Genomic DNA, 16,049 nt, shown 5'->3' with positions numbered 1-16,049 from the left:
AACCTGGGAGACTGGCAGTGCCAAGCCACAGCCAAAGCATCCAAGGCAGAAATAATGGCAGTGAAGATTGGATGACATTAGTATTTTATGAGCTACAACAGGAGTTTGTGATGTAACATTTCTTAAGCACATCTTGTGATTGTATCATCAATGGAATCAGAACCTTTTCTGTTTGCAAATAAAGAAAATTTACCCCAGTGGAACAATCTACATAAATTCTTATGCACAACAGAAGAACCACATAAAGGACCTAAATTGGCCTCACACAACCTAAGGTGCTGTGCTGGCAGTTGCACAGAGCATCACTGCAGGGCAAATTTCAGCTGTGGCATGTATTTGCCTATCTTGCATCTGTGGATCTGGGCAAAGCATCCTGCACACAAATATGTACCTCAGGAAAGAGAAGAGGGAGAAAAGCTCTAGTTCCTCTTAATGCATATAGCAGTCATTTGGGAAAACCCCCAAGGACTCTGCTCTGAAAATTATTGGGCAAACGTGTCTGAGAATGTGCATTTCAAGAGTGACATTAGAAGTGAAACTGCATCCATCAAAAGGAACTGCTTTCCTGTTTTTATTTTTCTTGCCTTTCATTTTTTCAGATGTGTAAGCTAGATAATGAAAAGATATTCCAGACCATTTTAGGTATTGCTAGGATGAGGTAAGGTTGTTATCTGTTTGAAAGATAATAATTTTTCATTGTCTAAGTATAGAGTTAGTTGTCTAGGTATAAGTGGGTAGCGACGTTTTTGCTTTCCCCTCACATCCACCTGACATAGAAATTTTAACATTCTCCAAAGAGCATTCCCCATTCTCCACATGGAATTCAGCTGGGATTGGTGACTATAGCTATGCTTTTCCTTGAAAAGTTAGAGTGTGCAAAATTTAAGTTATTTTCACATGGTTTCGCATTTTTGTTCTGTTTTGCACCTGTGGAATGCAAACTAAAAACAACAACCTCATCTCATTGTAAATTTCTTAATTCTCTAGGCCACCATCTAACCAACAAATCTTTCAGAATGTAGACTAAACCCAGCAAAGCAGCCCACTGATACTGGATCTTGCAAATAAATCTCTGTTACAGCCAACAGGCAACTGAACCAATTTCATTTTGTGAGATGTAAAAACTCCTCATTCTGGAATATCAAGAACCATTATGTAAGCTAAAGTCACACTCATTTCACAGCACCAACATTCCTGATGAAGTTTCTTATATACAAAACATGACTGCTAATTTTCATGAAAAATCCAACCACCACTGTAATGTATTAGTAAAGAAACACCGACTTCTCTGAGGAATGACAACTCACCTCATCCCTCAAACTACTCTCATGTGAATTTCTCAAACTGTTTTCAGAGCTGAATTGTACTTTCAAGCTCTAAAATTTACATAGACTCATTTTTCAGGGAAAATGTATTTGTGGATTAATGAGCCCAAGGCTGGCTGCATCAGGCTTTGAGTGAAATGGATATGCCATGTGCAATCTAATATTTCTCATACCAGAATGAGGCCACTGGATTTAACCACACTTGCATCATGCAGCATTATGGAGAAAACAGCTTTTGTCAAATCAGCAGTTTTTAACTGATCTCAAAAGATTGGGGGTTTTACAGTTAATATAATAGCTGATACAAGAACAAAGATTAAACTTATTAAAAATAGAAACCTGTGTAAATATTTCTAAAACCCAAATTTAAATTGGGCAGATTGCCTGAAGTTCTCATTGACTGCAATGGAAAAGACAAATGATTTTCTTGGAAATGTGCCATTTATTAAGTGGCCCAATTCTGGGATTCTCTTTGGACTTCTGAAAGTGTCTTACATCCTTTCACAGTCCAAGGTCAGAGTTCTGATCAGCTCCTAACACAGTTAATAAAATCTCACCCAGTGAGTCTTACATCAAACCAAAAACCCACACCAGTGTTGCAGGGAATCACTTGGCACAGCCCAGCAAACAGACATGGATCTGCAACATGAAAAGCCATGAAGGTTTTCAAGCCCTCATTTCAAGGCATGGTCCTCATGAGCTGTTGTGTGGCCACACAGCAGCCCTGCCCTTCCCTTCCCATACTGAACATTACAAAATGCTCCTCAGCCCAAGCCTGAGGCTTCCAGCTGACCATCCCGCAGCAGAGATTGCCTGGAAACAGTGTGACACAGCAATGAGCTACAGAGCTGTCCCTTAGCAAGTGCAAAATTAATAAATATTATAGTTGGCAGGGGTTTTAGTTAATTCTCACTGGCCTCAGTTCTGCCTCAGGACTGGCACAGATCTTTGCACCTGCATCCAGTCAACTTACAGCAGTGCAGATCTGGCACAGCACAGTTCTGCTAAGTACTGCTAAATTACACAACATGCATTTATTTGAATCCATTTCTCATTACACAAACAGCCACCTTTGGAACAGCCCTTGCAGCATGACTCTGCCATCTCACAGATTTTCTCAGGACAAAAAAGTCAAAATAATACATCCTCTGCAGCTTTTGCACAGGGATCTGCTTTGGCATGGCACTGCCTTCCCCTGTCCCTGCCAAATGTCAGAAAAGTTTGGAGAGAGAACATTTCATTCTCTGCCATAAAAACAAAGCAACACAGAAATAAAGGAGCAGTAAAGGGAGAAGCCTGCTATCTTCCCACCTAGAGCACACTGTGATGAGGAGCTGTTGGCTGCAGCACAGCCTCCCAAATGTGGGACAGCTTTCCCAGCACAAATGTGTAACCCTAAAGAGTCTTCTACAAGGAGTAAGCCATGGTGGTTTTAGTATTATTTATTTTCTATTTTACTAAGATGCTTTGCTCTTTTTGAGTTCACATGGTGACACCTTGTGAAAAAAAAAACCAAAAAAACAAAAAAACCCACAAACTTAGAAACAAGCAGTGGGTTTATATTTCCTTTTCTTTTCAAAGACACTAATGTAAAGAACAGCATCCCTCTGGCCTGCAGGCACCTCTCCAGCCGGCAATTACAATTGAAAAGAATTACAGCTGCAATCTTATTACAGCGACCTTAGACGGTCACTGTGGTGAGAGAAGGACGAGAATCTTGTTTCTTGATCAGAAGGCTGATTTATTGATATAAGATATATCATACATTATAACTATACTAAAAAGAATAAGACGAGAGGTTGCAGAGAGCAGCTATGCCAAGAATAGAATAGCAAGAATGAATAACAAAGTTCTTTGCCCAGGGAATCTGTCCCTGAGCTGCTCCTGTGATTGGCCTTTAATGGTACACAAGGAAGATGAGCCAATCACAGGGACACCTGCTACATTTCACAACAGCTGATAACAATTGTTTACATTCTTCTTCTGGGGCCCTTTGCTTCCCAGAAGAAGGAGAAATCCCAAAGAAAGGATTTCTATGAAGAAATGTCTGCGACATCTCACCCTTCTAAATTGTATAAATTAAAAGAAAAATGCTGATGTGAAATGAACAGGAGATTTCTTCAACTGTAAAATATACAATACTAATAAATCACTAAAACAATCCTACAATCTAAAAAAATGCAAAAAACAATGCAAAGAGAATTCAAGTCCAAGCAGCTGGGTTTCAGGAACAGTCCAAGAGCTGAAGTTGTTTCTCTTGGATATCTGAGAATCCTTTTCGGTCCTGAAAACAGACTTGCTGCAAAAGTCCCATCAACAGTTATCAAAAACATATTGACAATCTTACAACTATTTCAAACAGTTTCAAACAATTTGAACAACTTTAGAATGTCCTTTTCTGGCCCTTCAATGCTTCAGTGCTTCAGAGCTGCTGCCCACTGTTTTCAATCTTTTTTATTTAATTTTTTTTTTTTTTTTTTTTTTTTTTTTTTTTTTTTTTTTTTGTGATCGAAAAAGAAAAGAGCAGCAGCAAAACAGAGCAGTGCCAGAGAAGGAAAGGCCCTGGGGGCCCTGGCCCATGATGGACCAGGAACCCCAAAATTGGCCCACAAAGGGGGACCAGGACCGGTAGGAGAAACCTCAACCCCCAGTAACACCAAGAGGCCAAATGCTGGCCCTGGCCCAAAAACTTCCTGAGCCCAACGGCCCAGGCCAAACCCATGAGGCAGGCCCTGCATTCCCACAGGCCTGCACCCTGCTGCCAGTACAATGGCAGCACGAGTGGGGACACGCTTCCTTTTCCCAAAACCACTGAGGCATGCCAGCAGCAGGGAAATAGAAGCCTTCCCCAGAGATCCCATCCGGGGTCTGGAGATGTTTGTTTCCCACAGCAAACCAGCTATGGTCTCCTCCATCTGTGCCCTCTTCCCCTGCAATGCATTGGGTTTGTGTCTCATCCGCCCCATGGCATCATCCCCACCCCCTCCGGGCTGGAGATCAGAGGCAGAGCTCTCGGGATGCACCTGCCCCCCGCCTCTAGGGCGCAAGAGAGGCGGCAGAGATGGCAGCCTCCATGGGACAATCCCCGAAAAACCACCCCCGAACCCGCCGAGAATGCTGATCTTAAAAGCAGGGAGACGGGCTGTCCCCCCAGTCAGCTGGCGGGCAGCCCCCGCTCCACGGAAGGGGAGACCAGCCGCCGGGGCCCCTGCTACAGCAACCGGTCCGGGATGGTCCGAGCTCGAACAAGCCGCCGGTTCCAGGGCAGTCTCTGACGCCGACACGGAGGACACAGCCTCTGACAACGGCAGGACTGCTGGGGCAGCCTGTGCAGGCAGCGGGGGGGAAGCCGGAACCGGGGAGGGAATCTCGCTGGATGTAGGAATGGCCGCGGGCTTTTCCGAGGGTCCCGCAGGTTCGGCGCCGTCTCCAGCACCATCCTGAACAGGGACCGTCTCGGCTTGAGGTGGCGAGGAGGCCGATGGAAGCGGCAGAGGGGCCGGAGGGGCCGGAGAGATCTTCTCCTCCGCTGAGCCGGAAGCTGGAGACGCGTCGTCGTCGCTTAGCAACTCAGCAGCCACAGGAAGTGCCTCTTCTGCATTCTCAGACTCAGGCGCTGGCAGGGGCGGGGAGGCCTGTGAAGCCGTGGGCGGGACTGCCTGGAGAGGCGGAGACGGGATCGCCTGGAGTGGCGGCCGCGCCGGTGAGGCGGGTCTTGAAGGCGGACGCAGCGCTGGCAGGGGCGGTACCAACGGCACTGGTTCGAGCGGGACCGCCCATTCCCATCCCCCCGGAGGGAGAGAAGGAGGGGGGGGAGAAGGTTCCGTCTGCGCAGGCTCCGGGGAAAGAGTAAAAAAAACTTCTTCGCTCGGCGCAGTTTCCCATCCCCCCGGAGGGAGAGAAGGAGGGGGGGGGGGAGGTTCCGTCTGCGCAGGCTCCGGGGAAAGAGTAAAAAAAAACTTCTTCGCTCGGCGCAGTTTCGCCCCCCCCCGCCGCGAAGCAGGGGGGGCCGGGCAGCCCCCACTCATCCCCCGCCGGGTCTTCTCCCGCTGAGGACAGGGGGCTGGGAAGCCCCCACTCATCCCCCGTCGGGTCTTCTCCCACCGGGGACGGTGGAAACGGAGCCTGTCCATAACAGTTAGAAATCCATTGAAAAATAGCTGCTCTCCGTTTCAAAACTGGGAAGAGCTTTAGAAATGCTGGGTAGATAAAAGGCAAAACACGTTCCTGGCCCCAGACACACTGAAAAATGGAGTTCATGCACTCCCAGACAAAAACATCCAAGGCGTACAGGACATCAGTAAAGAACCGAAAAAGCTTTGCCCATCGAAAGAACTCATAGAGATCTGTTGCTGACAGAAAAATCCCATCTTCTCTACACCATTTTTGCCAGAGGGCAATAAGTTTCTCCTCTGAAGGGGAGAACTGAACCTCTTCTTCCAAGGCATGTGTTCGCCATACCAACCGCCAACAACTACGAAGGGCTGGGTCATCAGGAAGGGAAAAGACAAAATTACCTTGTGAAAATGTCCAGCTTGCTCTGGCCAGCTCTGCGAACATCTTCCTGAAGGTGTTCCAGAAGAAGGTTCTCTTTGTGGTCAGCCTTGGCTGTGAACTCTGTCCAAATCAGGATCTTCAGTTCTTCAGCTCCTGGCTTGAATCCACTTCTGTGGTCACTTCAAAGCAACCATCACATGCTACACATACAGGATTTTACCCAGTGCAGCAATTTTGCTCCTCTGGTCTTTATCAAATTAATTTTTGCCCTGACACGAGGGGTCACCAGATATTACAGCGACCTTAGACGGTCACTGTGGTGAGAGAAGGACGAGAATCTTGTTTCTTGATCAGAAGGCTGATTTATTGATATAAGATATATCATACATTATAACTATACTAAAAAGAATAAGACGAGAGGTTGCAGAGAGCAGCTATGCCAAGAATAGAATAGCAAGAATGAATAACAAAGTTCTTTGCCCAGGGAATCTGTCCCTGAGCTGCTCCTGTGATTGGCCTTTAATGGTACACAAGGAAGATGAGCCAATCACAGGGACACCTGCTACATTTCACAACAGCTGATAACAATTGTTTACATTCTTCTTCTGGGGCCCTTTGCTTCCCAGAAGAAGGAGAAATCCCAAAGAAAGGATTTCTATGAAGAAATGTCTGCGACACAATCTAGCTGAAGAAATTGTCTTATCTGCTCCATGAATGCACCCTTGGGAGAATTCTTAAATGCTATTTTATATCCCAGGAGAAGAGTAACACAGAGACAATGATGAAAAAGGCATCTGTTTCAGATGTGTGTACTTCTAACCACGAACATGGGCCGTGTGATCTATGCCTGTGGATAGTGTGACTGTGCTGCTAATTAAAATTTTATCATGGGTTGCTCCATATCTTATTCACTGTGTGGAAGCTCAAATGAGATCCAAACACAGTCAGTCCAGAACCTCAGAATAGGTGTTTAAAAACGAGGAAGGATAGGTCATAAAATTACTCCCATTTATGAAGAAAGAAGAAAGTCTTTAAATTTATTTGAGTGCTGCCAGCTATGTCTTCCTGTATGGAAGTAGCACAGGTAGTATTTCACCAATATGGACTCTCCCAATGACAAGTAAGACAGGAGATACATTCTGAAAATAAGTTTCAAAGAAATCGATCTTGAAAATCTTCAAGAGAATTTTTCACTAACAACTTTCTTTGCAAAATACATCTCTATTTTTGTAAAGCAAGGTACAACAGAGACAGTCTGGAAGGAATGAAAATTTTCAGGCTTCTGTCTGGAGTAGCACAGGTTCAATGAAGTCTTCTGATAAAGTCATCTTCCAGCATCTCTTCCCTGCTGCTTGGTTCTTGCTCCTTGTGCTTGTACATAAGCATAGGGCACCCGAGACCTCCTTGTCCTTAAACAAATTACCCCAATCATGATTCAGCCACACCTGAATTACTAACTTGAAATCATTTCAAAATTAGCATTCTTGACGTAGTCCACCCAACTTTAATAAATCTTCAGGCAGATTTAGCTGGCTTAATCTCAAAGTCAGAAAGAAAACTGAGAGAAACAGTTTCAATGCATGTTTTCTGTGAGAGGTTCTAAAAAACCAGAGTGAGGTCCCAAGATATTTGCTCATATCCAGTCAGTCAGCGGTTAGTCAGCCAAAACACAATAAAGCAAGGTGGCATTTTCTGTTTCATTTGTCATAGACTTGGGCATAAAGATGGAAATAATTTGTTCTTCAAACAACCCCACCGATGTAAGCAGCGAGACCGGTTTTACACACATCACCTTCCAAAACACAAGGTTCTAAATCATGTCTCATCCCAGCCCCCAAAAGGCTTGGAGAAACAAGAGCACTCCCATTACAGACCCACCTCCAATCCCACACGTCTGCTCCGTGGTGCTAATGATCTTCAAAGGCGTGGATGGTGAATAAGTCCAGACATGCCAGGAAAGCAATCCTGGGAAGCTGAGAGTTGGCAAGAAATGACTGAATGAATAAACTGTTTTGAGGTGCCCTGAGCACCTGCATCATTCTTGTCTTCAGTTGATGATATTAGTGCTCACACTTCTTCAAAATCAGTTGTGTACACACAAAGAAATGCAATGAATTATTATTATTATTATTATTATATCTGCACTTAAAATAGTCCATTTTCAATGGTTTTGAGAGACAGTCAAATTAGACACTTCTATAAACAATACAATAATTCAGAACTGAGAAGGTTTATTGCAAACCAGGCCTGGCCTAGGGCCTCTCAGAAGATACTGGCCCCTCTGTCATCCACCAAAGGCACAGCTGAGAAGAAAACAGACCTGTGTCTGCTCTGTGCCATGAAAAACAGAGCAGAGATGGCATCAGCCCTTGCTGAGCCCTGTTGGGGAGACTGAACCCCAAGAGCTGTATGAGTTTGATGTTGTGCCCAAGCTCATTAATGAGCCTGTGTGCAGAGCTTATTTATTAGTCTACTTTCAGTCCTGTGCTGAGTCAGCTTTTTAGTTCACTTCCATCCGTGGCATCTGCATCAACTCTGCTGTTGTGGGCACCTCTTCCAGTGCATCCCACTGCTCACACATGCCTGTGTCCCACGATATCCCACAGGAACTGGTGAAAAACAATGGAATGCTCTTTTTGAAGATATATTATACAGGGCTTTTACATTCACTATTTACTAAATAAATGCTGCATACACAAGGAGCAGAGCTCTGTACCTGTGATGAATGAGAAGTATTTTCTAAAAACTATGCCTCTGTCTTTTAAAACAGAAAATATAATTCCCTGTTGCTTTCTGCTGCTGTTCTTGCCTTAATGTACATTCCCTGCCTGAGTTTTCACTTAAATATTTTTGGGGAAATGATGACATGAATTCAACTTGATATTAACGCTGCCATTTTTGTTACCAATAACCAAACAAATAACCAAAGACTATTGGTTTGAGCCACTGGGCTACAATTCAGAATATACCAGACTATTTTCAAACTCCACAACATATTTCTTGTATGATCAAGAAGAATCTACAATCTCTTTGCGCCTGTCTTTCCATCCATAAAATAATGAAATAACATTCCCTTGTCCTCTCTGTGCTGCCTTTTTTTTTGAGGGATGATTCAGCACCTATTTTAGCATGTCTCAGGTACTGTAAGTAGAGTTTCTCTGGTGGACAAGAGCCACACAAAACACAAATAAAATTCTTCCCAATGTCCTTTAGTAGATATTTTTCAGGATGGTATTATGAAAAACATATAAAGCCAGCCAGTGCATTAGGTTTTCTTAAAGTAAATTGACAATGCTGGAACTCACTCATTAAAATGACATGCTGTTATTTTTGAATAACCATCCAAAATTATATTATTTAAAAACTCTGCATTGCAAATACTTGTCAGGACTGAATTCATTGTCCAGCTCCACAAAGACAGCAGATAAGACACAGCAGATAAGAAAACTGAAACTGTGCATAGAATATTGATTGTGAAACACAGGAAGAAACAAGACAAAATGCAATATAGTATCTTAGCAAGAAAGCAGACACACAGGTATCTCTACATCTACCAACAAAAGGGAGTGAAAGTTTGTTTGTATGGATTCATTTAGTCTTCCCAATATCCTGTTCAGAAGTGTTTCCTAAGGGCTACATGTTACCACACCTAACCTCTTATACTGGGTATATGACAGACAGTCCTTGAGGTGACATCCATTTGTGTACACACAGAGAAATCTATTATTATTACTATTATTATCATTATTATTATTGCACTTAAAATATAGTTTTGGCCAATGGTTTTGAAAGACAAACAGTCAAACAGTCAAACTACACACTTCTACAAACAATACAAATCATTCACATGAAACCCCTTCAACTTGTGTGACAACTTACAGGGATCTGGCTGCTGCTTTTAACTTACTTGGGATTTGTACCAAATCGTTGAAGCCCAACTGTCTTGCTTTTCTCTCCTACAGAAAGATTTTAAAAATAACAAAACCCAGCTATGTCGCCAGCTAAAACAGTCTTCAGACTGAACTAGTTCAAATGATATGATACTTCCACTTAACTTAGCTCTCATTCTATTTTTATCTAAACCACTTCATACAATATTCAAAACATGAAAATATGATCAAATTAGAAAGTTAAGAGTACCATGTGGGAAGCTTGAAAACATGGGTTACATTACCAGGTGAAGTTTATTTCTGTCTTCTTTCCTATTCAGTCATTTTGGCTGTGTTCTGTTGTGCTACATTTTGCAAAGGATACAATCACTAACCAAGAGACATGGAGGATAAGAAGCAATAAGGGCGAGTGAGTACAAGAATGATAATTTGTGTCACTATTATCAAATTAATTAAGTATAGAGTTGGGCAGAGGGATCTAATCAGAATTTATAGCTCCACCAGATTTAAGCCAGCTGCAATGTTAGACTGATCTTATGAATTTGTCTGGATCTTTTGTTTTGAAACATTTGCCTTTTGAGTGGAGTTGTGTTGTAGAATAAAGTAACACAAAGCTGTAATCTCATCAGGATCTCTTTCCTTTTCAGTTTCTTTGCTCAACACAACAATACTAACTCAGGGCCCATCTTAGACTTGTACATATAGAAATCCTGGCTCTTGTCTTTACTCCTCTCAGCCTCTCTCAATTCATACCCCTGTAAACAGAGTTCTGCTGGCCAGGATGAACTTGAATCCAAAAGAACTACGAGATTTTTCCCATTGCTTCTTTATTTGGTCAGCATGTCTGCAGTTCTATTCATGTCTTCTTAAGCTTTGCCTTTGTCTGCCCGCCCCACTTCTCCACACCAAGCAGCACATCAGCTCCACTCTGCTTTTTGTCAACAACCAAAAGCAGCAGGTAAAGCTTTTTATCCCTAAGCTTTCTGTTAAGAGCAGGTCAGGAAAAAAGGATGCTTTCTGTAGCTGACCTTGCAAAGTCTGGAGACAAAACCCAAAGACAGAGGTGAGTATGAAGGACAGAACTGGAGGATGTTTGTAGGGGAAACAGAAGGGTTTAGGGAAAAAACCTTCCTGACCCACAGAGAGAGAGTGGAGTGTGGTGGAGGATGTGCAGGTTGGAAGAGTGACTCTACAACAGGGGGAAGGGCACAGCTGAGGAAGGCACTTGGATAGAATTAATAGGACAAAATTATCCCAAAGTCCTGTGGCTTGCACATGTCATATAATGCCACAGGAAAAGGGCCAATTCAGACTCTGAAAAGCAGCATGATTCAGGTCAGCAGATGTGAGAGATGAGCCCAGCTGCAGCACCCCAGGAACACCTCTCAAATTATCTCAAAACATTACCGGTATGTCTCTGACACACATGAAGGAGCTGCAGAAATCTGAAACTTCAAAGAAAAGAACAAGGACTCAGTGTCTTTTCAGAAAAATAGATGATTGTTTTCTAACATTCAACTCAAGATTTTTAATCTCTGAGTCTGGCAATACCAAGAATTGCCAGCATTTGTAATACCAAGAATTGCAATTTGTAATACCAAGAATTGCAATACCCCTTAACCTAGTATCAAGTACCTACTACTTGGTATTTCCCCAGCCTTGTAGCTTCTGCTTTCCTTCTTCTCTACTTCTCTTTGCTCACTGCATCAGTATTGGCATTTTGAAGCCCAGCTGGGGAACTCTGATCCTCTGCTCTGTCCCTGAAAAGTGATCACTCACTTACAGGAAGAGGTCAAGCATTTTTGTCCCTGAAGAAATCACAGCCAATGGGGGAGAAGGGAGAATTTCCCTCATTATCCAACTAAATCAAATTGAAAACCTCAGAGTTGGACTTTCCCATTATCATACTATTTTAAGAAGCACCAGACCTGAAATGAGGCTGCTGTGAGAAGGAGAGACAAGAAGCTACAAGCAGAAGCAAACAGGCCTTTCAGCTGGCAGTGGGAAGCACAGAAAGAGTGACACACACAAAATCCAGAGCCTGCTGAAATCAGAGGCTGTCCAAACACTGTCTGCTTTGGACTCAGCACACCCAGACATTTTTGCCAAAATGAATAATGATGCACTGTTTTACAAAATCATGAAAAACAAGTAGACATTGCAGATTGTGAGAGATGAAGAAAAGATAATGGCAATTAACCACAAAGAAGAGATCAGCTTCTGTGGACAAAACAGAAACTGGATTGGCAGCAGCTGGCTCAGAAATGTGCTACAGATGTACTTCAGCATTCGGCCACTGAGATTCTGTCACCAATGGCTTTTTGGAAATGAAACAAATCAATAACCAAGAAATTACACTCCACATCAGGTTCAGGGGAACTCCTCTCCCTGTGTGGAGGAGGAATACACAATCATGTCATGCTGGTTTGGGATTTCTAAACACAGAATGAAATGCCACTCATATCAGAATGCTCACAGCGTGGAATTACTGTTTAGTGTCATTTCAGAGCACATGACAACGGTATTAACAAGACAGCCATTACAACTGGCTAAGCTCCATTTGAAGTCTTTCTTTTTAACTGCCTAACAGTGGCATGTTATTTCATATTAATTAGCAGCATTAAGCAAATGACAGTGCATGGAACAGGTTCAGGGTAGGTGGGGGTCCGAAAATAAACAGCTTTATATGCAACCAGCAATCATTACTTACACAAGATCGGCCCCCAAACCATAATAACATACCAAATTTTTCAGGAAAAAAAAAGTAGAGATGTAATTGTCACTTATGGATAAATGTGTTTTGGTTTTAAAAGAGCTTGAATGACTGCAAGGGATTATGTCAAACCACGTTGCAGCTGTAATATTTAAAAAGCTCTAGCTGCAATGTTCTAGATTATAAACTACATGTGATTTCATTTTTATCATTCTGAATGGATTATGATTGAAATGAGTATGTAAAGTAATTGCCCATGTAGGCAATGCACCACCCTCCTCCGCCCCTGAGGCTCTTGTAAACAAAACAAGGTAACTCAAGGGAATATTCAGGGAATAATGTTAGTAAATGAAAAATACACCCTTTTGTCAGCGTCTGTAATTTTTCTGTATTCTTTTGCAGCCAATATCTGCAGAATCTTTCATTAGAAGAACAGTCAGTGTCTGCAGCTATGGGTTGTGGAAACTAATTATTATGTTTCTCCAATAAAAACTTTTGTTCTAAAGAAAGTCATTCAATTGCCACCTATTTTGTACCCATTTACTCTCATCATCATTTTCAGAAAAATCTGCCATGCCCAGTGAATGCACATATATATTCATGAAATCCACCTGCTCTCTTTACTCCACAATAGCACTGATTTGGCATGTGGTTTCTGTTGTATTTGAAGGTGTCACCATGCTTCACACATTTCATGATAAACACCTTCAAAAAGCCTGACTTTCTGTTTGCTTTGTTTGAGGAGGAAGAGGGGAGAGGGCTCAGAGCTCAGATGAGAGCCAGGCACCAGGCTGATTGACAGTGTAATAAAATATCCCAATCTTTCTCTGTAATCTCACACAACATAATGTAAGTTGGCATTGCTTCAGTGAAATGAAAGCTGTGACTCTTGACACAGCATCACTGCTGCAGCGTGCAGACAGAGTGCCCTGGCTCTGCCAGGTCAAGGCCTCCCCAGGTTTGCTAAAATAGGCTCTATATAGGTACAAATATTAATATTGTAATACAAATATTTACTAACAACATCAGAGGGAAAAATCAGAGGGCACAGAGAGAATGCTCAGCCATCAGGCTGCAGCCTGATTATTCATCTTAGCACCACTGGTGAGTGGGGCCAGGCAAAGCAGAGGGGTCTGGTACCTCGGGGGTGAGAAAGCATCTCTGAGGTGTTTGTGGTTGTGACTCCCACAGGAGAGGGGTGGGTTTCAAGAGCAGTAACGTGTAAAGAGATGGCAGCAAGCTCTTCAGCAGGAGCTCAATTCGCCCTCCTGAGAGACACCCCCTGTTCTTGAGCCCCTTTTGTTCAGCTTTCAGTGCCCTTGCCCACAACCCAACTCAAACCCTTCCCAGAATTCAAGCTGTATTCCAGCTTCTCCATCTTCTCCACATCAGCAAAGCCAAGGAGAGGCACTTGGTGAGTGAAGGTACCATGATTTTCCTCTGCTGTCAGAGAGCAAATGGGGCATCTGGAATGTCTGAGGTGGGGGTCAAAAAGGAAGCACAAATGGGAGTTGGTTCATGGGCATTTTGTTAAGAGATGGTCTACAATTTAAACAGGACCTGAAAAGCTCTGGCCAAGCTGATGCAGCATCCAATTTCCTTGGTAAAGGAATAGATGTATTAAGGTCCTTCACACTTCATAATAGGGAAGGAATAACCTTTTCCCACTTGCCTGTTTCTGTATCAATCATAGGAGTCCTACACATGACTAAAGCACTGGCAGCTTCATTAGAGATACCAGTATTGCCCACACACACTGCAAACCAAGAAGCAATTCCAATCTCCACAAGATTTTCTTATTTGTCTACAAGTTACTGATCTGTGAGGCTAAGCAGAACATACATGAATTATATGTTTATTTCTGGTAAAGCAAACAACAAAAATGTAAAATTAATTCAAGAGCTAAAAGACATCTGTTGGAGTAAAGTGGTTGTTGTATCCATTTGTTACCTGCTGTAACATGGGTTTGTTTCCACAGCTCGTGGTTGTTTTGATGCCACAATTGAACATATCAGTTTGATCCTATCTCAATCTATGCCATCCCACATGTGCATAGTGATTAATAAAAGGAGTCTTGAGATGAAACAAGTATGGATGTGCTAGCAAAGCACATGGAATGATTTATGGGTACATGAGAAAATTATTATTTACATTATATAAGAGACATTTTCTCAGACTCAGGAAGGAAAGGGAAACTAAGATTTTCATGGTACTTTTCATTTTCTAATTTCTAAGACTTCTTTTTAGAGCTTGTCCACTTTTACAGCTACATCAGTTAGTTTAACTGACAATCATAATTCTCCCCATGAGACTTCCTGCTAGATAAAATACAACCCAAACCATGGAAAACAGAAATTACTGTTTTCTACCAGTGCTAAAAATAGCAAAACTAAGGTCAGCTATAGATACCAATGCAATGCATACAAGCTGGCTATCAAAAGTCATGTCAAGGACATCTGCCCAAATTACATTTAAACAATACCAACTCTGGCAGATTTTCGAAAAACTCCTTCCAAGAACCTGAAATATCCCATTAATATAATTCATGTGATAGGCTTTTTTTTTTTTCTTTTTCCTAAAACAGTGGCTTCAAAGAGGGTGCATGGATGTTGTGGGGAGAAATTAGATCAAGTCCATGTTCAAACATTCTGTACAAGAGCAGACAGGTCAGAACCCAGACTGACAGCCATCCATCCATGGAATTCAAGGATGTTTTGAACCAGTCACCAACCCTCTCCAGGCTTCAGCTGTCTCTCCATGGAAGGTGCACACAAGAAATTCCCACCATACATGTTAGGACTGTGTGGGAATCAGACTTGTAGAAAACATCTTTGGGGACAACCTTGGTTGAACATCAGGCCATGTTTTCACAAGCTACTGAACAAAAAGTGAAAAACAACACACTTCTTTAGGTCATCTGTATTACCAGTAGATTAATCTGGTGCTAGCAAGACTTAGAATGCTTTTATTTGCTTCTTCCCCATATACTTTTTGCTGTGGCAATGTCCATCCAAATCCCAAATAAAAGCAGAGTTCCACTTCTTTGTTTTGGCTTTACTGCCACAGACAATTGTGTCGATGTCAAGTGCCTTATGCTGCAAGACAAACACTTCTGCTCTGCCACTGCCCACCATGGAGAAGCAGTGGTGGAAGGCAGCCCAAGGAGGCAGAGGCACTGATCCAGTGCTCTGTAAAATTAAGAGTGCAATGGAGTGAGAAATCTCCTGGTTGGGAAATTGTCATGAGAGTTCTTGGGTAAAACAACCAGTTATATACAGCACAAAGTGGAAGCCACCCATTTTTTTGTGTAAAATTATCCCTTTTCATGATTGTTAAAACTGACTTCTAAGTGTTCACTATCGTTGAATTATTTTCCCTAGCAATAGGCTTAATTTTTGTCTATAATGTTCCCTGCTGTGCTCAGTTTGGATGCTGAAAGAGTGCTGATTTATCTCTTAATAAGTCTCTATATCAGTGTTTCTCATCAATAAATTTCAATGCTGGGGCTGCCACAGGAGACAATGGGAGTGAGGTGAGGGAGAATGTGAAGCGTATCCACTTTAGTCAGAATTCAAATTAAAGAAAATCATGCTCTCTTATACGCTTACATACCTTCATCCTTCA

General features: G+C 42.5%; 1 protein-coding gene across 1 annotated transcript; it reads right to left on the bottom strand.

Annotated features, from left to right (window-relative positions):
• Positions 1-3,009: 3,009 nt before the first annotated feature.
• Positions 3,010-6,002, bottom strand: LOC141730756 (uncharacterized). The gene is made up of 2 exons (XM_074550816.1): positions 5,843-6,002; positions 3,010-5,450 (listed from the first exon to the last, which is right to left on the bottom strand). Exon 2 carries the CDS (start codon positions 5,405-5,407, stop codon positions 3,770-3,772), a length of 1,638 nt encoding a protein of 545 aa, XP_074406917.1. The 5' UTR covers positions 5,408-5,450; positions 5,843-6,002; the 3' UTR covers positions 3,010-3,769.
• Between the last annotated feature and the right edge of the window lie 10,047 nt (positions 6,003-16,049).

Source organism: Zonotrichia albicollis, chromosome 13, assembly GCF_047830755.1.
Source record: "Zonotrichia albicollis isolate bZonAlb1 chromosome 13, bZonAlb1.hap1, whole genome shotgun sequence".
NCBI lineage: Eukaryota > Metazoa > Chordata > Aves > Passeriformes > Passerellidae > Zonotrichia > Zonotrichia albicollis.
Note: the sequence above shows the minus strand (reverse complement) of the source record. Positions and strands in the feature narration are given on the sequence as shown.

Bases quoted from the DNA above. Each gene is read 5' to 3' on its own strand.
- LOC141730756 (XM_074550816.1), bottom strand. From the start codon at position 5,407: ATGAGTGGGGGCTTCCCAGCCCCCTGTCCTCAGCGGGAGAAGACCCGG.